The 25,931-nt window shown below is 31.6% G+C and overlaps 1 protein-coding gene across 7 annotated transcripts in view; it reads left to right on the top strand.

Moving 5' to 3' along the window:
* Positions 1 to 428: 428 nt before the first annotated feature.
* LOC111702176 (myogenesis-regulating glycosidase) overlaps positions 429 to 25,931 on the top strand; it is a 37,455-nt gene continuing 11,952 nt past the window's right edge. The window contains exons 1-6 of one of the 7 annotated variants that reach the window (XM_023473778.1): positions 4,850 to 4,919; positions 5,272 to 5,926; positions 5,999 to 6,281; positions 22,601 to 22,722; positions 22,823 to 22,876; positions 25,208 to 25,253. In XM_023473778.1, coding sequence (XP_023329546.1) covers positions 4,865 to 4,919; positions 5,272 to 5,926; positions 5,999 to 6,281; positions 22,601 to 22,722; positions 22,823 to 22,876; positions 25,208 to 25,253 — 1,215 coding nt within the window. In that variant the 5' untranslated portion in view covers positions 4,850 to 4,864. Of the gene's footprint in view, positions 911 to 1,155; positions 1,571 to 4,831; positions 4,920 to 5,271; positions 6,282 to 16,596; positions 16,674 to 18,952; positions 19,223 to 19,604; positions 19,949 to 22,600; positions 22,723 to 22,822; positions 22,877 to 25,207; positions 25,254 to 25,931 lie in introns of those variants that run through there. The other 6 variants (XM_023473779.1, XM_023473777.1, XM_023473776.1 and 3 more) reach the window with 6 other exon arrangements.

Here is a 25,931-nt window from a genome sequence, read left to right as displayed (position 1 = left end):
GTTAAATAAAAGCAAAATTGTCGAAATCTGAACGAAATTCTTCATATCTCGGGCAATATTGAAAGCACAAAAAAGGCAGACCACATTTTGGAAATGGCAGGACAAGGGAAATTTTGTGATTATTATCTCTAGAAATTTACTTCTAAAATTAGGTTGACAAATAAACGCAGCAAATTATATCAAAAATCAAGACGACATTCAAGTCGTCCTGCATACTGTCATGTTTCGTGGGACACCCTGTATTTGGTACAGTGCAGTACACTGTATTAAAGTTTAGAGAGTACATAACGTTTAGTTTTACACCCATAGTATACACATGTACATCACATCATTTCTGTTATTACAGTTTTTTTATCGTGAAACAAATGAAGTTAAAGTGATAAGTGATTAAAGTTCAAGTGAAATATTTCTCAGTTGGAAAAAAGACATTAACGAAACGTTTGAAATTCTAAAAGTTTTTTAAGAGTTTTTGTTTTAAGTAGTTAAAAAAACGTGAATCTTTCAGATTCATAACATTATATAAAATGGAACCTTGCTTAGGTCTAAAGGAGGTATTAGAACCCTCCTACTCTGCAGTAAGTTACTCTGAAAATATTAGATCGTTAGAACGCTCCTTAGAAGGAATTCAACCATTAAAACTTTCTAAAGAAGGAAAAAAATTATTTGAACAATCTACTGCAGAAGGACAAGAACCATTAGAACGCTGTTCAGAAAAGAATGAACACTGCAGAATAGAAATAGAACATCCTGAACCCAGCGCCAAAGAAGCGTTAACATATAATGGTCTGAAGACAGATCAAGTTGGGTTAGATACTAGTTCTAAAACATACCCTGAGTTAGATAACAGTTCTATGAACTACCCGGAGTTAATTCTTAAAGTTGAATCTAACCTGGATAACTCCTTGCAAAGGAAGAAATACAGTTTCTTACTTAAATGTATTGTATTTAATGACTGGGATAATTACCAGTTTAGGTAATTTGTTCTCATTACTAAAAATTCAATTCTAAAATAGTTTGAATCGAATAAAAATAAAGTATAATGAGTTAATGATAGATAACCAAGATAGGGAAATTATTGACGTCTTTGTTAAAATCTCATTTTTTGTCATCGAGATCACATATAAATATACAAATGTATAACTGAAGTCTGATTAGGTCATTATATCCCTCCTCCTCTGAAACAAATTCTCTCTCCATTCTCTCCACCTCCTCGAATTATTCCTTCACTAAAACATCCTGCTCAACCTTAACAGTTAAGAGTAGATCCAGTCATCTGTTTGTAGAAAACAGATTGAAGACGATATCTTCATCCTTAGTTAGTGATCAACCTATGGAGACTAATCCTATGGAATTAAAATCTGGAGAGTACCACGAAAATTCAAAATGGTGGATGCTAGTGAAAAGAATCTTCTGGAACTCGAGCACAGAAATTCAACGGCGGAACAAATCTCTCCGCCGCAAAGCTGACTCTATTCGTATAGAAATAAGTCCGCCAGATCTGCCAGATGAGAAGGCGGAAGGGTCAGCAGGCGGAGCCGATTTGACGGTAGCAAATACATCAATTCAGAAGGTAATTAGTTTTTGTAAATATTTTTGCAATCTTTATGTATATTTATTTGTCATTCTTTTTCCAAATCTCTTTTCTATCATTTATCTGCTGTAGATTATTAACAATAGTAAATAGCGTAACTATATTTTACTAATATAAAATAAATGTTTAAAATTTCTTATAGCTTAGCACAATAATCCAAGGATTCACAAAAGTTGAATAGTAGGTTAAGGTGTGTACTTTTTAGTCTGTTCTACAGAGCCCAAAGCTTAAGACAGGGTATCGTTCTGAAAAACTAGTTTTAAAACCCGGGTTTTACGAATGGGATTAGACGGTTTTGTGAATATCAATATTTTTGGTATGAAATATTATTTTATTCAGTTTGTTTAAATTCTAAATTTTTTCGAATCTATTAAATCAAATTCTACACAAATGTTAAGACTCCAAATAGGAAACTCGGGAGTTTTGTCCAACTATACTTTTTCAAATTTCGGGCTCAGAGCTTCCCATATCATATTGGATTATCTCAAAGAGTTAACGCTGAAATACTCACATAATGCTCGAAAAACCTGGTGTTTTCTGCGTGCAAATTTTTCATTAGCTGTATTGTATACAATTTTTTAAAATGATTCATTTTTTAAATTTTCTGATTATTCAAGAAAATCGCAATTTAGAGCCATAAACGATCCGAAATGATGTGGGACACCCTGTAGAGTGTAGATATGGTTATATTATCAAAGGGTATTAAAATATTTAAATCTTATATTAAGTAAAATATATATATAATATATATAATATTAAATCTGAAAAAAACGGAAAATTTTCTGCTTTTCTTGGATGAATTTCAATTTTTTATAAAAACAATTCTTTCGCCACCTAAGGGCTACGTAATGTTGAATATAAATTGGGAACAATCGTTGTAACCGTTTCGAAATTTATTGGATACAAACAAACAGAAAAAATCAATATATTTAAATAAATGGGTTCGATAAAATCTATTTTGCACTTTAATATTAATATTGATATCATCCAAAATTAAAACATATATAAATATCCTTTAAAAAGAAACTTTTTTCTTTGATAAGTGTTCAATACGGCCATGTGAGATCCTATAAGTTGGGCACGATCGTTGCAAGGGCGTATACAGAAATAAATGTAGGGGGGGGGCAAGATTTGCGCGAAGCGCAAAAATTTTTTTTGCCCCCCCCTCCCCCCCCCTGTATACGCCCTTGTGTTACTGTTTCGATCTTTATTGGATACAAACAAACAAATAGACAGAATAAAATCTAAATATTTAATTAGCCTTCACTGTTTAAATGTGCTGGACAATTTGATACTCTCTAGTAAAGGATAAATGAGGTTTGATAGACTTCGCCGTAAAAACACTCAGAAGTAGTTTTCGAAATGTGTAATCTATATAATTAAATAAATGTGTTTTCCATAGCAATTATTCAAGAATATAATATATCAATATTAATATACTTTAATAAGACACAGTTCAAAAGTTTTCTTTTTTTCTTTGATACACTTTCAATTTTTATGAAAACAATTCATTAGCTACCTATAGGATTAGGGCCATGTGAGGTCCCATATAAATTGGGAACAATCGCTTTAACCGTTGCGACCTTTATTGGGCACAAACAAACAGACCAACAGAAAAAAAAAGTTTTTTTATATAGATTCATTGTGTGGTATAATCTATTGTCTGTAGTAATATTATCAAAGGTTATAATATATTAATATCCTTGTCTTTTTACAATTACACTTCGTACGATCATTGTCTTGGATCATTATTGTATTCTGTTGGATTTATTATCATGCTTATTCCTGCAGTACCCACAGAACAGAGATTAGAATAGAAGGGAAATAAGCCTATCCCTCTTTGTGAATTTGTTCAGTCCCTGAAAAGGAGGTCAAAGTGTACAGTTCATTTAAATGCTCACAAATTATACGCAGTACATGACAATATATATATATATATCCGTTACAATTTCTTATTTTTATAAATCATGCTGAAATGAACTATGTTAAAATAAACTCGGGAATGCATGACAGGTTGTCAGAGAATTGATTTGGAGAAAATTAAATAATTTCAAGTAAATATTTTTCTATAAAAGATGTTCCAGGGCTTAAAATTGTGTTAGGTACACCTGCAGTATGGAAAAAGTACAACAAAATGGCGGTTTTACACTTTTTTCAACTTAATTCCACTCTATACTTATCTTTGGCATTAGCACGATAAGAATGCAACTAAGGAGAGGGGGTTAGGGGAACTTCTATATTCTCTTGTCAAAGTGTAAACAACTTGTACAACGTGTCAGAGTCGTCTATTGTCAGAAATGAAATCTGAATACTAACATACCTAACATGCCCCATTTTAATTGATTTCATATTTTGACCTTCGGAGGTAAGCTCGTTTTGGAGGTCACGACCTCCAGGATAATCTCACTGAGGTCAAAGAAGGGTCTCAGAATGAAATCTGAACAGCAAAAGATCTATGATTTGATAACTAACATGACACATTTTATTGATTTGATATTTTGACCCTTTAAGAGGTAATTATCGAAGGGAGGTCAAACAGGTGGTCGAAAATATGTGTCAATATTAGTGAATGACATATGTGGTAGCACAAAATATAAAACCATATCTAATTAACATAAATAATTGAATTAGAGTGAAAAAGTGATATTTTCCCTATTTTCTGAGTTAATTGAGATCAAAATGTATGTCGATGACCTCAGATCTCAAATTTTCTACGTGATCTGTGTAGATGACCACAATTAGAGACTACATGCAAAATTTCAGTCTTCTATCTCAATTTTTAGGACCAATTTCAGCCTTTACAAAATTTGGTGTCACATAGTGTCGAATTGTACCCCCCCCCCCTCTTATACATAAATAGATCAATAATTGTGTACAATTTATTAAATTAGTAAAATTTTGAAATTTAACAAAAAGCGTAAACAAAAATGTCCCCTTACCGTATTTTTTCTTATCCTAGTGCTGTCCTCTGACTTTCTATAGCGTGAAACCTATCTATCTATCTGCTGGGTGAGAATAGTTCAAGACAAAGCTGGATTTTCTACAATTCTTTCCCTCAAAGAGAATATTCCGGCCAACTTTTCCGGGGGGGAGGGAGGGGGGGGGGAATAATGAATATTGTTTTAAATTTTTACATTTTTTACCACAAAGTTTGGAAATTGATGTAATCTATGATAACGTGATTTCGATTTTTGAAATAGAAATTTATTCTTTTTAAGTCTCCTTTATCTGGGCAGTGTGTGTGTAACTGTGTTTAGTGATAAAGTTGGGTCCATGGCCCTTGCTTCGATTGAGCTGGGTGTTAGTAAACAACAAGGTGCTATACAGTGTAATGCTAAATGCTAAAAAAATGGCTATTCAAAATTAGTGTTAATTTGAGATATAAAACAGTTTTAATGAAAAAGGTGTTGTAATGCAGAGAAGTTCAGGGGTTTTGATGGTTTTCAGGGTTTTGATGGTTTTCAGGGTTCAAAAACAAATGAAAATGTGTAAAAATGATTATTCAAACGTATTAAAAAAGTTCAAAATAGTAAAAAAAACGTTATTAACGCTAAAAATCAAGTTGGAAAAATTTCAGGGGTTTTAATGTTTTTACTGGAATCAAAAATTTATCAAAATGAAATAAAAATTTTAAAAAAACTGTTTTAAGAAGCATTGTCTGTACAGTGTACGTTGAACAGGTAAACCTTGTTCCTCTATTTCCCTAGATCTGGAGCAATCTTCCATTCCTTCAGGGGATAAACCATCCCTCCCCTCCATACCTCCATCCCACCTCTCCATACCTCCAACCCTTCCCTCCACCCCCCTATCCCACCCCTCCACACCTCCATCCCTCCCCTGCACACCCCTATCCCTCCCCTCCATACCTCGACCCCTTCCCTCCACACCTCCCTTCCCTCCGTCCCTTCCTTCCACCCCACCAAAAGAGCAAAACAATATATCATCGTCCAAAAATCATTCATTTCCCCATGATTCACAATCTTCCCATATTTTGGCGCCAAACCTCCCTTACTCAATCAATCACTCAATTCCTACAAATCCCAATCAATTAACAAAACATCTGGGTTCCAATGATGTAAACTCAACAGTGAATAGTCTGAACTTGAAACCGGTAGTAAATCATGAACCTGTAATTACGGAGAAAAGAGAAAATCTTGAAACCATCAAAATTGAGAATCCTGAACCTGTTGAAGATGCACAGTCAACCTCTGCACTAATCAAGGAGGAAGGTAGGAGTGAAGATGGAATATCTAGATCATCCTCATTAAGGTTTGAGGATGAGGATGAAAAGGAAGTAAGGAATGAGGATGGATTACAAAGGTCCCTATCATTAAGGTTCGAAGATGAGGATGAGTATGAAAAAGCAGGAAGGAATGAGGACAAATTATCTAGATCATCCTCGTTAAGGTTCGAGGATGAGGATGAAAGAGAAGAAAGGAATGACGATGGATTATCCAGATCTGTCTCCTTGAGGTTCAAGGATGAGGATGGAACGAAGAGCAGGGTGGAGGACGGATTACCAAGATCTGTCTCCTTGAGGTTTAAAGATGAAGATGTAAAGAGTGGAGAGGATGCGCATAGATTACACCGAACTGTATCCTGGGGTGTAGTATCTAGTGTTGATGAAGATTTTCTTCATGATGAATCTGATCTTCAAATCTTCAGTATCTCTAAACCTGAGATTCATAATGTAAGTTCAACTAAGATAGAATTTAAAAACCTTTTAAACTAAATATTTACACACTGTAGATTATGTCTGTTTGTTTGTTTGTTTGATCTCAATAACGTCAAAATGTGTGAACCGATTTGGGTAAAATTTTTGTCTATATGACCTCTCACATGACCAGGCCCAGGAAAGATTTATACTTTACAACGGAAAATCCAATAAATATACAGAAAAATCGGCGAAATATCATTTTTTCAGTGCTATCAAACCAGAAGTTCAAAATGGTGCGAGAATTACCTTAAAACCCCTAAATGTATATTATGTATATTAGGCTTACACATCTGACAAATTTACTTAAAATCAAGGAGAATTGAATACAAGGAGGGGGCGATAGGGGTTTCGTACACTTTGCTGTGACGTTTTTGGACTGCTGAAGAACTAGTTTTTGCGTAACAACAAAGGCAGCCGATCTAACGTAAACAAACCTGAGTTAGTATGGTGAATCTTCATCTAACGCCAGAAATGCCAGATGTTTGTTTATCATTTGTGTTATTGTTTACAATCTTTATTATTGTTGTTACGCAAAAACTAGTTCTTCAGCATTCCAAAAACGTCACAGCAAAGTGTACGTAAACCTTATCGCCCCCTCCATAGAGTAATACAACGAAGAAGTGAAGCTTAGCTCAGATGTACACAACCGACCTGTCTATTAATTAATTAATAGACAGGTCGGTTGTGTACATCACGATATGTTTACGTATCTAACGCTGTACACTTGTATATAGAGTGATAGTATTTCTAAAGGGGGATTTTATGGAATTGACTAATTTTAGATTTTCTTTCTTTATTTAAAGAGAATTCGATGATGTTGACTGCAAACATTTGACAATTTTCAAATTTGTAAGTTTTCAATTTATTAGCTAAAAGTTCTGTCAAAAATATTAAGTTTCTAGGGCATGAATTTAACTGAAAACATTCTTATTTCAAACATTTTTTATTGTTTCTTCTCTTTAACTCTTTATCATAAACATGATAGTGTATGCAGGGTTACCCACAAAGATGAAACAACGATGACGACCTGGAGCTCCTAACCCTAAACAGTCGGGGNAACCCCCCTCTAGTTTTTTGACTTTTCATAAATAGAAATTTAAAGAATTTTTTGATAATTTTTTATGCCTAAGGTAGGGTGCAGGGCGATAAAAAACCAGAGTATGTAAAAAAATCTTAAATAGCCCATAACTTTTTTATGACTAAAGCTACAGATCTGAAAACTATAGTTTTGAAAAGCCCTTGAAAAATGAGTGTAGAAAAGTGTGTCACACTTTGATATTTGTTTAAGCAAAAAATTATTTTTTCCATTTTTTCGACCTAATCTATCTAATTATCAATACTAATATTCAAATATCTACATTAAACCACTCCGTAGAAATACGATCGCTCTATACAGCGTTAGATACGTAAACATATCGTGATGTACACAACCGACCTGTCTATTAATTAATTAATAGACAGGTCGGTTGTGTACATCTGAGCTAAGCTTCACCTCTTCGTTTTATTACTCTATGGCCCCCTCCTTGATCTATTCAATTCTCCTTGCTTAAAATTATCCACAATTTTTTTGGGAAATTGAAAGTATAGGATTAGCCGATTTCAAAACATTCTTTAAACAAATTTGATGAGTAGCTGTTTTTGAGAAAATGGGTTTGATATATTGGCCAAAAAAGATCCTAGTTTGCCAGGACGGAAAACTGGGAAAATGTGATAATCATCAAATCTATAAAGTTTACAGTAAAAACTACAAAAATAGACACAAAATATTTTTTATTTTATAAATAGTCAATTTTCTTTGTTTGGCCCTTTTTTTCACCGTTTTCATCACATTTGAATTGAATTAAATTAAAAAAAAAAGGATCCTATAGTTTGCCAGGACTGAAAACTGCGAAAAGGTGATAATCATCTAATCTAAGGTTTACATAATAAAATTAAGAAAGTAGACCCAAAATATTTTTTATTCTAAAGTTAGGTGGTTATCTAACATTAATATTTCCTGATTATATTTTCAGTGATATGTAAAATATAATGATTTAAACATGGTTCTTGCTTAAAATAAAATAACTGTTGTCACCCAATCCTAAACCAACTACAAAATAAAAAGTAAACTACCAAATTTATTAAATACAAAGTTAATTTTTAAATGAAAATTATTCTATGAATTTACAGATTTTTAGCACTAAAGGACTCCAAAACTCTTGGCTTATGTGGATTGAAAACTAAATCTTAGGACATCTGAAAATGAAAATTTGGTACAGTATATGAAATTTTGGGACTTAAATTAAAAGGTTAGGTGGTTTAAAGAAATAAATGATCAAGCATGAAGATAAAAGAATAATGACATCCTTGAAACTGAAAACAAAATCCACCAAATAAAAATAAAAATTTGGAAAATATTTTAATGTTATTTTTAAATGAATTATTATATTGAAATATTGAAACGAGTTCCCGTCTATGTATCAAGTCTTCAAGAATATATAATTCTAATATAATCAGAAACACTCTAGATAAAGAATTTGGATTTAATATACAGGTGACTCTTAAACATCTCTTTTTCTGGCCGAATTCATTCTTGTTCAGGGGCGTACATAATGATTCTGTGGGGGGGGGGGAATTTTGAATTTAGCGTACGTAGCGCGCCAAAAAAAAATTTACCCCTCCCTAGAATCTTTTACCCCCGTAGAAAAATATCATGATGTATATCAAATTATTGGTTTTAATTGGGTTTGATTTGCATTTTCCACTCATTTCTGGCATTTACAAACTCCATCAAATAAAGTCTTCATTTCATACCTTTCAACTTTCACCTTGTTTTATATCCTTCATTTTATATTTACTACAAAGATAAGTAAAAAATGAATTTATTTTAAGTAAGATAAAGAATAATAGTTTTACTCTAAGAGGAAAAAGATGTTACTTTTTTAAATCTTTAAAAAAGCTACTCTGCAAAACTTTGAAAAAATATTGTCTTTGTTTATATTCTAATTTCTAATTTCTAAAATTTTCTTGTTGTTAATGTAGTATGTTAAGATCTTAAAAAATCTAATATGAAAATGACATTATTTAGAAGTAAAAATGTATTTTTCATCCTTTTTTCTATTAAAAAACATCGAATTGTAATGACATTTAGAATTTAGAATCATTTAGAATATGTTGACTTAAAATCTGAAATATCTAAAGCATTTGCACATTTAAATTATTTTCGTGCAAATGAACTGAGTTTTTGTAACAAACTCTACTTTTCGAATCTCTATATCTTTGCTACCCAATGTCGTTGACCTTTGATATTTAAAACTATGAATTCTGTTAGACCAAATAATCTACAGAGCGTCCCATATCATATTAGATTATCTCCAATCTTTAACACCTAAATACGCACATAATACTCGAAAAATCTAGCATTTTCTGCAAAAAATTCCTTATTTACGCCACTGATCTTGTTAAAAACAAAAATATTTTTTTGTGAAAACGAATTAAATGTGTTATTGTTTATTTCCGAATCTAGTTTTACACTCCTGAAATTATTAATCTGAAGTACTCAATTATTGTTCTTATCAACAACGGCACTGAATCCTGATGCATTTTTACAATTTTGACATTTGTTGAACTTGCGCGCACTGTGAGCTAAATATTCACATTTAGACGCAAAATTCTATTAGAATATTCACTTGAAACTGAAGCTAAAAATAATCTTTTTGTAAATACCTATGCAGGGGTACACAACAGTTTAGGTAAGCTTAAAGTACGAGCAAAGGCCTGATGACACCTCAAAGTTGTCACGGTTTCAATGTATACATGTTTAGATCCCTTTGGAATACTTCATCTTTTTTTAATTTCATTTTCAATTTTATAAGGTTCAAGCTCAATAGTTTAAAAGTTGCAAGTTTTCGTGCAAAAAAATGAATTTTGCCAACTTCTTCTTAAGAATTAAGGCTAGAAACAAGCGGGTTCTTGTTTTAAAATTTGCATTTGTTTGCTACTCAAAAGTATTCATTATTAGTAATGTAAAACCAAAGGCCACTCTAAAATTGATCTGGTCCAAAAAATTATCTTGTCCAAAAAATGCACCATTTTCATAGCTTTGTGGATCTCTGTGCAAGTTGTATACAGGGTGGCGATATTGAATTTTAAATAAACCTCAAAGCAAGCCCACAGCAAGATTTTTTTTCAAAATGGGAGGGGGAGGGGGGCGGGGACAAAATAAAAAACATCAAAATATAGTTCACAGTAGTGCGCTGATTTTTTTTAATGAATTGACTTTAAAATAAAGCTTAAAATAAAATTCAATTGAGAATTTTGTTAATATTGATATCTAAATTCCTTAAAATAAAATTCAATTCATCATTTAATTTTAATTTGAACCTTCGTTCACTGTAAAATTAGCCACAAACTATTTGTAAAATTTATCGTTAAATTGTTTTAGTAAATACTCGATATTTTACTCACCCTGTAAAACAGATTATAATGTAAAAAATTTACAAGTTTTCACGTAAAAAGATTTTTTGAAAAGATTGCAGGAAAAATAAAAGATTCAAATTTTAAGACCGCAATCATTTCGGAATCTCTTTTAATTTTAAACCTCTTTGATGTGTTCTACACTTTTTTGGACTTAGATCTCCTGTTCAAAGCAAATTGCATATATTGGGATGCATGTATTTAAGTTTGTTTCAAAGAAAATATATGTAAAATAAACACCTAGCGAGAGGTATAGATTGTGAGATAGATAGCAAGCAGCAATAAACAGTATTTTTTACGAACCTTGAAACCGGTTTAAAGAAAATTGTAGATAGGCAACAGTGCATAATTATGATGATATCTCGAAGCTGGGTAGGGATGGACATTCTTCAAAACAGATTGTTGTCGGACAAAATATTTATATTAAAGGGACTGTCAGTGAAAATTTAGATGACCCTACATGGCAATGCCTGATTTACAACGGTACCCTTAAAAGCTTTGAATGATCAAGTATGAATTAGATATCCATGTTTTGATTTCTTTAAACTGATTATTTTCGTTTAAGGCTTCTCTGCAAAAGTGATTTGTACGTTTTTGTTTTTAGATGAAATTGAGAAATTATTAGAAAACGACAGCATCTTCGAAATTTTTGATCAGATTAAGTTTTTAAGGACATCGTTGTAAATGGGTCATTGCTATCTTTGCATGAAGGTTTACTTGAAATTAAGCTTTCAAAGCATTTTATAATAAAGTTGACTAAATCTATTTATATTTTCATTTGCGGTTTCTCTACAAACTACTGCTGGAAATTATATACGAATTATTTAAATTAAACAGTTTTTAAAAAAGGGCCATTTCTTTTACATTAATGATCACAGGGCCGGCCAATTTGAGACGCGGCTCAAACATTGTTGGTTCGACTTGAAATTGTATTAAGTATTTCGAGATTTGAGCCGGCGCTCAATTGGAACCGTTTTTTTCGGTTTAGCGATGCGGTTTAAATTTTTTAAAATTCGGCCTCAGATAAAGGTTTCATTGCGAATCGGGCATTTTCATCTTTGTATGTAAGGTCACTTGAAATACGCTTACAGTAAGATTATTATTATAAAGTTGACTAATTCTAGCTGGTGTTGTTAGGATTAACAAGCTTCACGAATTAACAAAAACTTTTATTTAATCAATGAAATCAAGAACATGAAAATAATCTCAATTGTGGTTTCTCTGCAAAAGTAACTTGAGCATTTCGTCTGCAGGAGCATAAAAAGGAATTATTTGAATTTAACAGTTTAAAAAATGAAAAAACTACCATTTCTTTCACATTATTAATCAAATAAAGGTTTCAAAGGTACCGTTGTGAATCGGGTATTGTCGTCTTTAAAAAGAGGATCACTTGAAATTACACATATAGTCCCTTTGTATCAAATTAGTGTTATGAATGATTGTATTGCTGGGATAGTTTAAAACAGTTCTCAATATTGACTCTACATAGTCCCAAGTAACAATTTTGCGGAAAATCCGCGGAAATTCTCAGGAATCTTTCCTGGGAATCCGCGGAAATTCCCAGGAATCTTTCACAAGAAAATCCGGTGAAAATGTCGACAGCTTTTCCCATGGAATTTCTCCTAACCCATTCCGAGGAATCAGGTACGAGGATATTCTCGTAACTCTATCCAAGGAATTTCTTGTAACCAATTCTAGGGAATTTCTTGTTACCAATTCTTCAGAAAAACCAGAGAAAATTTGTAGCTAAAAGGTCTTCAGAACCAATTCCTGGGAATTTCCCTGGAACTATTCCCAAGATTTTCTCAAGAATTCCTCAGGAATACCTTGAAATATTCACTAACAAAAGTAGTGCAGAACTTAACAACTATATTGCCCCTCCAACTTTTTAGAAGTATAACCATCTTCTTAAGTCAGAATGTTACAGTCGTTTTTGATCTTACTGAAATACTCATGTATTTTGTTTATTCAGACAAGTGAATTGTCAAGAAAAAAAAAAAAAAATGTTTTAAAATTTTTAAATATTTTTTCAAAAGATGGTTCTGAAGTAAATTATCATTTTTTATCAAGAAGGATGCAAAGAAAAAAAGATTTAGTTTGAGTAGTGCATAAAAGAAGAGAACCTCAAAGACACCTATTGGTGAAAAACGGAACTTGAAAATTCTGTGAGGAAGTCCTGAGAGTTTCTCAGGAATTTCCGGAGAAATATTCCTGAGAAATTCTTAGTAATTTCTTGAGAAAAATTCCTGAGAAATTCTCAGGAATTTCTCGAAACTTATTCTCTTATCTAATTCCCGAAAAATCTGTAAACTTGGTGACCAAGTTTTAATAATTTCTCAGGAATTTCCGGAGAATTTCTCAGGAATTTCTTGGTGTGAAATTCCGGAGAAATTCCCAGGAATTTCTCAAAACTATCTCAAAACTAATTCTTTTATTAAATTCCCCTTAAAATCCCTAAATATGGTGACCAAGTTTTAAGAATTTCTCAGGAATTTCCGGGGAAGTAGTCTGGAAAATTTCTCAGGAATTTCTTGGGGGAAATTCCGGAGAAATTCCCAGGAATTTCTCGAAACTAATTCTCTTAATAAATTCCCTGAAAAATCCGTAAACATGGTGACAAAGTCCTAAGAATTTCTCAGGAATTTCCAGAGAATATTTCTGGAGAAATTCTGAGGAATTTCGTTGGGAAAAATTCCGGAGAATTTCTCAGGAATTTCTCGAAACTGAGTCTCAAAGCTGTGATCCCACAAAAATCTCTCATCTTGGGGACCAATTCTAGGGAATTTCTCGAGAATTTCTGAGGAATCAGTTACAGGAAATGATTCTCGAGAAATTCCTCGGAAATTCCTTAAAGAAAGTCACCACGGTTGGAGAATCTGGGGAATTTCCTCACTTTTGTTACTTGGGGTTCAGATTAACAATATAAATAAAGAAGTCGTATCTATAGATAACACCCCTTGACCGATTTGCCTTAAATTTTGATCGTGGAACTCAGTAGAACCGTGTGAACGTTCTTAGGTTGGTTTCTAAGTTGGGTGGGTTGAATTTTATTGAGGAACATTAGTTTCCAGGCAAAGCGGGGTTCCCAAGCTAGATTTAAAATAAAATTCTAGCTTGAAAAGGTTTCAACTGGAGTAAGGTTTTATACGAACTAGTTTCATTTATAATATGTTTTAAACTTGTGTACTCAATATCTACGATGGAAACTTTCAAGCGATCAAGTGATATGTGAAAAACAGCTGACTTATACGTTTGTGATCTCTCATTGGCTTAAAGAAGACTTACAGTTCCTGATTGGTTAATGACTTTAGGAGACTAGGGTCTCATTGGATGAATCCCCAGAATCATACTTAAAGAATTAACTGAATCCGTTATACCACATAAAGGGTGCATATATGCAGGGCAGGAAGGGGGGGGGCAAGGTGACATCACCCCCGAGAAGTTGCATAAGAAACTGAACAACACCAAAAACTTGCCGAGTTTTCCCCACTACTCATCACCTAGGAGAGGGGGGGGGGGGTGAATTTGATATAATATTTATTGATTAAATCATGAATACACTCCTTTTCCATCCATGTGCTGCAGGAAATACCAAAAAACTTGAATTTTTTAAATAATAGGAACCAAATAACGTTGATTGGGGTATAATTGATTGGTGTTATGTTAATAAAGGAATTGAGTCTTTGCCACAAACTCTGATTTTCTAATCACTATATCTTTGGAACAAAATGTTGCAGACCTTAGATATTTCAAACTATGAATTCTGTTAGATCAAGTAATCTGAGTTTGAAATAACAAAGGTTTACAACATCGAGTTCTAAAGATATTGTGGTTTAAATATTTGATGTTGTTCCAAAGACTCAATTCCTTTGTAAAATTTATTCATTTCAAAATAAGAAAAAAGTATATTCAAAAAAGAAAAATTCTAAGAAAAATGCTGAAAAAACATGCAGTGCCCATCTGTATTTATCGCAGGTTGGGAATATTTCGTCTATTGGTTGAAGTATCTCCGATTACAGTTTCTACAGTAAACAGTTCACTTGACAGCATTGAAGCACATGCTAGTTCTACAGCTTTAGTTTTAGAGTTAGTGGGGCTTTTAGACCTTCACTGATTGTGATTCATATGAAGTGGATAGTATGGTTATACGAGTATTTTTCGAGTAAGGCATCGTTACATATGAATTGTGGTTTAGTTTATATAATCTTTATATATAGTGTGGTTTAGCTTATATAATCTTTATATATGTAGTGTGGTTAGTGTGTATAATCTTTATATATATATATATATATATATATACAGTGTGGTTAGTTTATATAATATTTATATATATAGTGTGGTTAGTTTATATAATCTTTATGTATATATATTGTGGTTATTTTATATAATCTTTATATATACTAGAAATTCAAGGCGCTTCGCGCCCTTCTTTCTAGCCGGCGCATCTCCTAAATTAATTGTGAACATGTTCTCTTTGTGTACATCGTAAAACAAAACAAAAATAATTCGCGGATTTGCACAAAAAATTTCGCGGATTTTCAAAATTTTAAAAAATTTAATGACGATCGAATTTTGATGGAGACAAATATTTGAAATTTTGATGATTCATAAACCTTCCCTGGAGTTCCTAGATGTCCCACAAAAAATTTTGGCCCGATCGGTTCAGCGTTTTGACGTTTATTGGATACAAACAGACAGACAGACAGACAAACAAACAAACAAACAGACAAGCCAAATTTATATATAGATATAGTGTGGTTAGTTTTTATATAATTTTTATTTGTATTGTGGTTAGTTTATTTAATTTCTATATATACAATGTGGTTAATGTATCTAATTTGTATATATTGTGGTTATTTATTTAATCTCTATATTTACATTGTTAGTGTATATAATTTGTATATATATTGTGGTTAGTTTATTTAATCTCTATATTTACAATGTGGTTAGTGTATATACTCTTTATAAATTTACAATGTGGTTAGTGTATATACTCTTTGTATATTTACAATGTGGTTAGTGTATATACTCTTTATATATATAGTGTGGTTAGGGTACATAATCTTTATATTTATAGTTTGGTTGGTTATAATTTTTATATACATATAGTGTGGTTAGTGTATATATTTCAAAATTTGTCAGCCTAAAACATCATTCAAAAAAGAATTCACCAATCTCATTTTTATAAATATAATAAATCTAGTACGGTTAGCTCATAATATCATTTTTGTTAGATATATTCTCCTGATTAAAATAGTAATGAAAATGTTAAAATATTTCGGAGAAGAAAATAATTTCAACTTCTAAACTTTGTAAAAGCAGACTGAGAATTCACTGCATACATTTTTCTAAAGAAATATTCAAAAATATTTATTTTTCATATTAGCGCTGTATCCTCTTAACGGTACTTCTTCTTTTAGGTGGTATATGCTCATAAACTTATGCTGAAGAACGTAGAGTCAATTTAATTTCAAACAAATACTTCAGATATTTGAATTGAAAGCCATCGATTATTTTTCGACCCATTCGTATATGGTTAATAATTCATAGTATTTGTTATCTGTTAAATTGATTTTTTTGTTGTAAATTTCAACTTTCTGAATTTGAATGGACGCTACGTTCTTCAATTTGAGTTGTTTTTAACAATTTTCTACTTATAGACACAATGGATAGAAGTAAGATTAGTAGCGATCGAAGGCGGTTACTTTTTAACTTAAGCCTTTACCCCCTTTCATTTTTCGCGAACACTTCCTTTAAAGAATTTCAATTCCAATCTACAAAACAATTGCACCTGAAAAGGCTTTACTGTATGCAAAATTGTGTTTTATTAATAAATACATTTAATCAGGAAAAATGGGAGATACTGTTTATCAATATAAATATACAGGGAACCATGTATCCTGGGTTCAGGTATATTTCATATCCTAGTTCCTAGCCTTGGCGTATACATAGACATATATCCTAACCGTTTTTTTCCGAAAACGAAACGGATCGTTTTTGAAAACGATTGAAAAACGAGACTTAAAGATCGTTTTAACGATCGTTTTCAAAAACGATCAACAAGCCCAGGACATGTACTTTATAATGCGTATGATAATAATAACAATGAACATTAAACAAAATTATCCATGACCCCGGAAGAAAAGTAAAAATAACTAATATTTAGAGAATTATCAACAGACAGAACTAAATAGATTTTTGGGTGGGGAAGGAAATACATTCTGTCATTCATGGTTCAGATAAAAACTTACAGTGTTGGACTTTTTTGGTTGAGAACTGGAGATGGAGTTAGTGTGGTTGAGAACTGGAGATGGAGTTAGTGTCTTAGTCGTTTAGGAGTTCCTTTAGAAAACAAAACTTTTATTAAAACTGAGACCCAGAAAGGCAACAAAAAACGAATCATAAACGAATCAACTAAATACACATTACTAGATGCAGCTTAGCTTTATATATTTAGGTGGAAACTTTTGAATACAAGAGTTTATCTCTTAAGAAGAATAGCATGCAATAAACTAGAGGTTTAGATTTAAAATCAGTGAGTCTTAACTTTAGAACCCATTTCCCCCCCTCAAATGTAGATTTTTCGTATTTTTAACCTTTTTTTGGGTTACGTAGTCTAAATTTTTAATAATATAAAATGGTCTAATGTGGTATTTTTGAAGGGATTTGAAAGATAGATCAAAATAGGATCAAAGCTATCTTCGCCCTGTGAAAATGCAAGATACAATTTGTAGAAAATGCTCAATATAATCTTTGGGGGTTTCAATCTCTCAGACTTCCAAAAATATTGTTACTAAGGGGGGGGGGGGGTTATCCAACTATTTTTTTTTACTAATTGATGTGTAATTCTGTAGTAAAACAACCATACCTTATACACAAAAAATGCTAACGAGATGTTTTGTAAAGGGATTTTACAGAGAGAGAATTTTTAATAAAGTATTTCAATGACGTTATAAGAAATTTTTATCTTTTTGTAGATTTTTTCCCATTACGTAAAGTTTTAGGAAAGTAACCCCCCCCCCCCCCACCCTTCTTCCCCCTTCACCCCCCATATCCGTTGTTTTCATTACGTAATATAGAAATGGGTTTTCAATCTCGGTTCTCACTGTGTCCACTAGAAACAGCTGTTTTCCTGGGCGCTCCGGGGCATTCTTGGTTTCCCAACCCAGAATACGCCGGCAGCAACTATAAGCAACTATACCATCACAGTAGTTCAGTGGTTTTCACGTAGTTAGGAGAGTTTCCATAGGTGGCGCTGTTGTTCAATATGGAAATTAGTTTATTGTATTCAGTTTCAGGCTTCCTACTGCCTTGTCAATATCAATTAAATAGTGGATTGTTGATTTAGATCTTAAACGTCAACGAATTGCAAGTTTTATTTTATAGTTATACATGTTTCTCTTTGCCATATGGCTTTCGATCTCGTTACAGGGAATGCAAGCGTAATATAAGGTGACCCGCCATGCAATGTCCAATTTACAACACCCTAAATAGCTTTGCCTAATCAAGTATGAATTTATAGATATCAATGTTTAAAATTTTAAAAATTGATTAATTTTAATTCTCTAAAAAGTGGTACATGTGCATTTCTACTGGAAGAGTCACTTGAAATCGCGCTAACATCACTTGAAATCGCACTAACATCACTTGAAATCGCGCTAACATCATCTGAAATCGCGCTAACATCATCTGAAATCGCGTTAACATCACTTGAAATCGCACTAACATCATTTGAAATCGCACTAACATCATTTGAAATTGCACTAACATCACTTGAAATCGCGCTAACATCATTTGAAATCGCGATAATATCACTTGAAATCGCACAAACATCACTTAAAATCGCGCTAACATTATGTGAAGTCGCGCTAACATCACTTGAAATCGCGCTAGCATCACTTGAAATCGCACTAACATCACTTGAAATCACACTAACTTCACTCAAAATCGCACTAACATCACTTGAAATCGCGCTAACATCACTTGAAATCGCGCTAACATCACTTGAAATCGCACTAACTTCACTCGAAATCGCACTAACATCACTTGAAATCGAGCTAACATCACTTGAAATCGCGCTAACATCACTTGAAATCGCACCAACATCACTTGAAATCGCGCGAACAGTCCCATTTAATTACATCTAAATCAAACTTCAGAAATTATTGTTTTTGCATTTGCAGTTTTTATTTTCAGAATTTTAATTTAATATCTATTAGTTTAAAAGGAGTTAAAAATAAAATAGATTTAAAAACACTCATAATTAAAAAATGTCGGAGGTTTTGCAGAATCTATTTCGAGGCGCCGGGCCTGATTCCGGGGACTCCCCTATAACCCCTAAAAACAATATTGAAGTCTTAAAAAGGCAGTTTTTAGAAGCAGAGCCTCCTAAATACGCAAAAACCACAAGAATTGAGTTCGGTAGCACTACATTTAGTGTTGTAGATTCAGATTCAGAGGTAGGATTCAGGATAGCTAGAACCTACAAAATACGTATGTATATATTTGGGTTGTCTGTTTGTTTGTATCCAATAAACGTCAAAATAGTTGATCCGATTGGGCCTTTCATTTGTGTGTCAATTCTCACATTACTCGAGAAAAAGTTTTTGAAAATATAATCGATTTTTAAGATTTTTGAAAATTCCTCAATTTAAACAGAGTTAACAATGAAAAAATGGCGATTTGAAACTTAAAAGTAAAAACTAAAAATTTTTTAGCCACGGTTGCACATTAAATCCATTTTGATTTAATATTTATTATTTTGTTATTTCAGATTGGTACCTTTACTATGTGAAACACGACGATTGTATTATAATAGAATTAATATATTCTTTTGTAATTTTAATCAATAATTTGATAAGGAAATAAGGGTGTTGAAATATAATCAGTTGATAGATTATTCTCAGGCAGGGTTTAGCTGAATCAAGGCAGCTTGCTTTAGTTTACAGGCATACATGCAACATCACACCTTTATACAATGTCAGTGAAAACGGTTTAATAACTCTCTTCGTATATATTGGGAGTTTTTTTTCACGAGTTTTCGTGGATTTCTCCGTGGAACCATGTCGGATGCATTGTTAAAACTATTCAAAGAATCTGAGGATAACTCCTCGAGTAATGAAAAGCCTGAAATTCGGAAATCTGTGAGTCAAACTAGGATTAATTTTGCGGATCTCGTTACACAGGTGGGAACTGAGAATCTTAATGTATAATGTATATCTATCTGTATATATCTATGAAGTAGGAATCTCTGTTTGTTTCTCATAACTCAGGAACCCCTTGACCGGTTTGCCTCAAATTTCGATTGAGGAACTCGGTAGAACCACGGGAATGTCCTTGGCTAGGTTTACAATTTCTAAATTTAATTTGTTGATTTTAATAGAGAAAGTTTGGTTTGCAGGCAAAGCTGGGTTCCCAGGCTATTAACATTTAACAATTGAAAATTCAAACTGATGAGGCTATTTAATTTAACAGAATTCATAGTTTTGAATATCATCGGGTTGTAAAAAAAATTAGAATTTGTGGCAAAAACTCAGTTTCTTTGTTTCTTGTATATTGTATAATTCTTAAACGTTTTTTTTTACAATTTTAAATATTTACATATTCCGACATTTTTGGTCAGAATTACTTATTCCAACTGAAACTGGAAACAATCGGTTGTAAATTTAAAAATCTAATTTCCAGGACTAAAAAGTACGAAGGTTGTTATTGTCAGTTTGGCTGGTCTCAATAGTCTCTTATTACAAATAGAATTTTTTTGAAAAATTTTAAAATGAAATTTTTTAAATGTATGTGTCTTGGAAATAAATAGTCAAAGATTAACTAAAACGACAAAATTTAAAACTCGTCCAAGATAAACAGAAGAGATTTATTTTCTAAAGAAAATTTTGTATTTTTTAGTCTTTTAGACAAATAAAGTGGTATTTTTGGACAATTTGCATAATTGCGTTATTAAAGAACTTAAACAATATTTCTTAGAAATTATATGAATCCGTTTAGGTTTCCCATAGCTATGTTTGGTCTATAAAAGATTGAAAAAGAATTTTAATTACATCAGTTTAGGAGATATCGGCAACATTCGGTTGAAAACATTAGCTTCAGGCCCACATATGTTAATTTTATTTGATAAATTTTAATCTCTAACAACCAAAGGATGTCCATTCTAGATAACACTTCAAAGAGAACGAGAATGTTTATATTTATCCAAGCCTGAAGAGTTAATGGAGAGGATTAATGTCATTAAACCCTCAATGTTTCAATCTACCGGGCGTTCCTATACTTTTTAGTAAAGGATATATGAGGTTTAAGAGACTAAGCCGTAAAATCACCCAGAAGCAATTTTCCAAAAATGTATAGGCGCAGAATTATATATAATCATTACATATGAAGTTTTTTTTTAAGGCTACAAGATGATATAAATCCATAAAACCTTGAAAGAAAAAAAATTATTCAGAATCGGACTAATTGAATAGTACTTAGACCTCTTTATGTATTTTTGAAAGAATTATATTTTATTTTTATACGCAAATATATATATTATTAAGAAAACCTTTACCAACAATATACACATATATATATTATAAAGAAAACCTTTAAATATAGTTTACAGAAACAGTTTAACGTATATTTTGTTTAATGCTTTTAAAAACGTGTGGAATTCTTATATTTGGTTTGTGTTAAAGAGACTGTAAGCGTAATTTGAAGGGACCCTACATGCAAAGATGGCAATGCCCGATTCACAACGGTACTCTTGAAACCTTAATTTGATCCATAATGTGAAAGGTTTTTATAGTTTTAAAAATGGTTAAATCTGATCATTTCTATATGTTTTCCTGGAGTAGAAATGCGCAAATTGCTTTGGCAGAGAATCCACAGATGAAAATACTTAGTTTTTAAATTATATTTAATTCATACTTGATCAGACAAAGTTTTTAAAGGTGCCATTGTGAATCGGGTAATGTCATTTTGAATTTACGTTTACACTCCCTTTCACTCCCTTAAATTCCCCCTCCCTCCCTTAAACTTCCGCCTCCGTTTAACTCCCCTCCCTTAAAAAAATGTTTAAATGTACTTTGTCATTTTCAAGCTAACAAACTTTTAAGTAATCTAATAGTTAAATTAGACAAAGTATTTTCTGCATAAATTATGCAAATTTGTAAATAATTTACTGAACATGCTAAACTTACATTATATTCGCAAAACATGGTAAACTTGCATTATATTTCTCATTAAAAATCAGCTAAGCAACTGGAAACATGACTCTTATTTTCTGATCCCTACCTTATAAAGTAAACCATTAATATTTCGAACTAAGACTATTTGAACTCATTTGCAGGGCGCAAAGATAAAAAATTAGAAAAAAATAGAGTTTGAGGAAAGTGTCCATTTCTATGAAGAGCCAAAGAGATCAAATTTTGGAAAGCTAAAATTGGAAAGAATCAATGTAGAAAAGTAAAAAATGTTTAGTTCTAATTCAAATTTTTATTACTAAAACTAATTATGAATATAAAAATAAACACGTTTCAATTTTATTCTATCCTATTATTACGCCTGGTAATTAACCACCAATACCCTAGGATTATTATTTTAGGTACTTTAATCAATGTGGTTTAAAACTCAATGAATTTTTTTAGAAGAAGTGCCTGATCCTTTTGATCCAGTTTATTAATCCAAAATAGAACTAAGATGTATATGTAAAATATTTACCCGTCTACAGACCGATGATGAAGGTTTTATTTTAAGGTCGACTACAAAAGTAGAACTTATTTATGTAAGTATACAGAGAGGAGCAACTTTTATACTTGATCAATCAAATTAAAGTTTTGCTTAATGTTTAGGCTGAGAGAACTGAGAAGGATGAGACTGGAAAGTTGCTGGCTCCTGCAGAGGTTTCACACTACCCGGAGAACAACGGAAAACCTAAAACCGAACTCAAGGATCAGACTGAACTAGGAGAGAAGTTAGTATTTGCTTTACAGATTTTAAAAGCGGCGAAAACTCGGTTTATTCTAAATGATTTCTTTCTGAAAACAAGAAAATAATTTTTATTATTGTTTTAGAGACGGAGAAAAGAATGGATTAAATATTGAATCTCTCCGTAGAGTAACTTCAAGGTGATAAAGAATTCAAATCTAACTTTAAAAAATAGAAATATTTGTATACATAAAAAAGGAAGTTTAATACACAAATCTAACGTTTTTATGAGAATCGCGTTAATTTCTACTTTTTAGTGTTGAGTCCGTATTTTGGCCATATTCTTAAGTCATATCTCTATGTAATAAAACTCTTTGCTAATGTATATTTGTATATGTGTGAGCTATGGGTGTATAAACGGCTGGACCGAATGAGCTGAAACTTTTTGCGGGAACCCATGGGTGTCCATAGGCTAAAAAAATTCTAAATTTATTTTAAAATTTTTTTTTATTCGATTTATAGTATATATATATTAAGATTCTAAAACAAAAGCAAAATTTTATGAAATTTTCCATTTCTTTCAAATTTGCATCCCAGGCTAACTTGGGACCAGATTTAATGAATAGAAGAAGTAGTTAAACCACTTCTCCCTATTCAAAATCCCTGACAAGTTTTTATTAATGTATTTTCAGAAACATATATTTTCTAGTTCTTGTCTATTTGTTAGTCTCCAAAATATTTCGATTCTGATTTTCAAAGAAAACAGAAAAATCGTCGATATTTCTTAGCTTTATAATTTACAGGGTGTCATATATTCAGGACTAGGGCCGCAACCCTTATATAACCTTTTTGCAGTCAACGAGTATGGGTTCACACCCTTTGCTAATGGTGGATGTCAAAGTCTTAGTTGAGATTTCAATATGTATACTTTGTTTCAACAAAAAAGATCAAACAAAATTATCAAACAATATATTTTCAATTGGCTCATAATAAATTTTCTTTTTTATCTTATTTTAAGCTGAACCATTATACATTATTATTTTGTATTTTGTGTTTGAAAATAAATACTATATATATATATATATTTTAATCTTGCCAATTTTCAAATTGCTGGAACTTTGTTATTGTTTGGAATTTTGCAAATTTAGTTTTATTCAACCCGCATACCCAAAAAAGGTGAAACTGCGCGTGAAACATTTTATCAAAATTCTGGTGTATAGTAAATCTGAATTTGTTTTTTTTTCTCAAATGTTTTTCCAGATTGTAAAAATTCCAAAAATGACAGAGAAATAGCTGTTTAAAAATTATCAGAGTTAAAAAAGGAACAGCTTAAATAAAAAGTATTATTAGAGTGTGGAGCATGCACCCTATACACTATAGTTTCAGTAGAAGTAAATATTTCCATTTACTGTTTAGCGCCGATATAAGGATTTATCTCTAATTGGATATTGAGATGATAGATAGAAAGATAGATGTTACCGCCATGCAATTTCTATTGGTTCAGATTAGACAACAAACACATAACTAAACCTAGATTGGATCAGGCGCTAATGGACTATGGTGCTATAAGCCTAATAATGATAAATGTGAAAGTAGGAAGTATGTATAATTAGATTATGTGTACTTATAATCCTGTCATGGTTTAAACTTATTAAACTTGAAAGTTGAAGCTCTAGGTTAGATCCAGCTCTAGGTTGAATCTAGGTGTCTGGTTTTATCCGATTAATGTATTCTCTTATATTAAACAAGTATTAATTTATTAAACAAGTATTAAACGAGTATAATTATCAATTATCATTAAATCTAGAATCAAGTATTAAAATGGACTGACAGTTGACATTATTTCAAGTATTACGCTTCATTTTAAGATTGGCACACATCGATTCACAACGGTACCCCGTGCATGAACAAAAAGGATTTGAGATATCCTCGTTTTTCTGTCAGAAAAATAAAAGTGGGTGACGGATTCATGCAGCAGAAACGAGGAAGGATATCTTTTCTAGAAATAAAAAGACTTCATCTTCCTAACTGTGATTTGATTTGAACTGTTCAACCGTTGTGAATCGGGTATAGAGGAAGACGACAGTTCCTACATAAAATGCGAAATTTTACCAGTTATTTCTGGAAATAGGAATATGAGGAACCTAATGTCAGACGGAACTCATATAGAAGTTCTCTGTTTGTATTGTTTTTTCTATTTGATGTTGTTGAATGTTAAAGTACTTACGGTCTAGACCGTTTAGTTTGATGGCATTTAATTGAGAGTTCAAGATTTCGGATATGATTTAGCTCTTTTTAGTTAGCTCTTCAAGGTTTGGTTAATTTTGTAAGGAAATTAAATTTCAAGCTTTTGTTTAGGTTTAATCGCATAATTGCATAGTTATTGAATGTATTTAAAGAGCTTAAGTAAATTATGCTCCCCCCTCCCTCACCTGGAAAATTCGCTTCAGGGATACAAATAAGCCAAACATTTTTTCAAAAATTAACTCTTGCTTTTTTTCGTAAACTTTTTAATCAATACTTTGTTTTAGGTCATCCTTATCCTCTACAATTGGAGGAATAAAAGACAAAATTTCGGTAATTTTTTGTCACTTTTTTAAGTTTTTTGGACATTTTTATTTTTAAATTTTGAATCTTTTTTACAATATTCTTTAAATAGTTAAATATTTTGATTTTCTATATTTCTTGTTCTTACATCTTTCAATCATATTTTGGCTAATTTTGAAAGAAATAATTTTTATTCAGACATCCTTGCAGTTTTGTCAGGATTTTCTGAAGTAAAACCTTATTTCTTATAATATATTTATATATATATTATATATTTCTTATTATGCCGAATTTATTAAAAATTGTAAAATTAAAAGCTTAATAGATTATTGATCGCTTTTTACAGCTTTAGATAGAACAGAAATCAATTTGTTATTTTCTTTTAAAAATTCAAAATTTCTATAAAATATTTTACTGATGAATGAACGGTGTCATTTTGGAAAAGATAATCATGAATTTCATCATTATTTTATTAAAAATCTTATACAGAAAATTTTACTTTTCTTATAATTTTATCTCAAAACGAGTTTTATAGTATAATATTTTTTTTAATAAATTTGTATCTTTTTCAGAGGACAAGTAAGGTAGTTTTTGCCAAGGGGTGGATACTTTTTTGGCAGAATAAATATAGAATTTTGTATTTGTTAAGAATTTTATCAAATGATGTCCTATTAATTTTTTATTTTCCTGATTTCAAGGGGGGGGGGG

The sequence above is a fragment of the Eurytemora carolleeae genome, unplaced genomic scaffold (genome assembly GCF_000591075.1).
Source record: "Eurytemora carolleeae unplaced genomic scaffold, Eaff_2.0 scaffold367, whole genome shotgun sequence".
NCBI classification, from domain to species: Eukaryota; Metazoa; Arthropoda; class Copepoda; order Calanoida; family Temoridae; genus Eurytemora; species Eurytemora carolleeae.
Note: the sequence above shows the minus strand (reverse complement) of the source record. Positions and strands in the feature narration are given on the sequence as shown.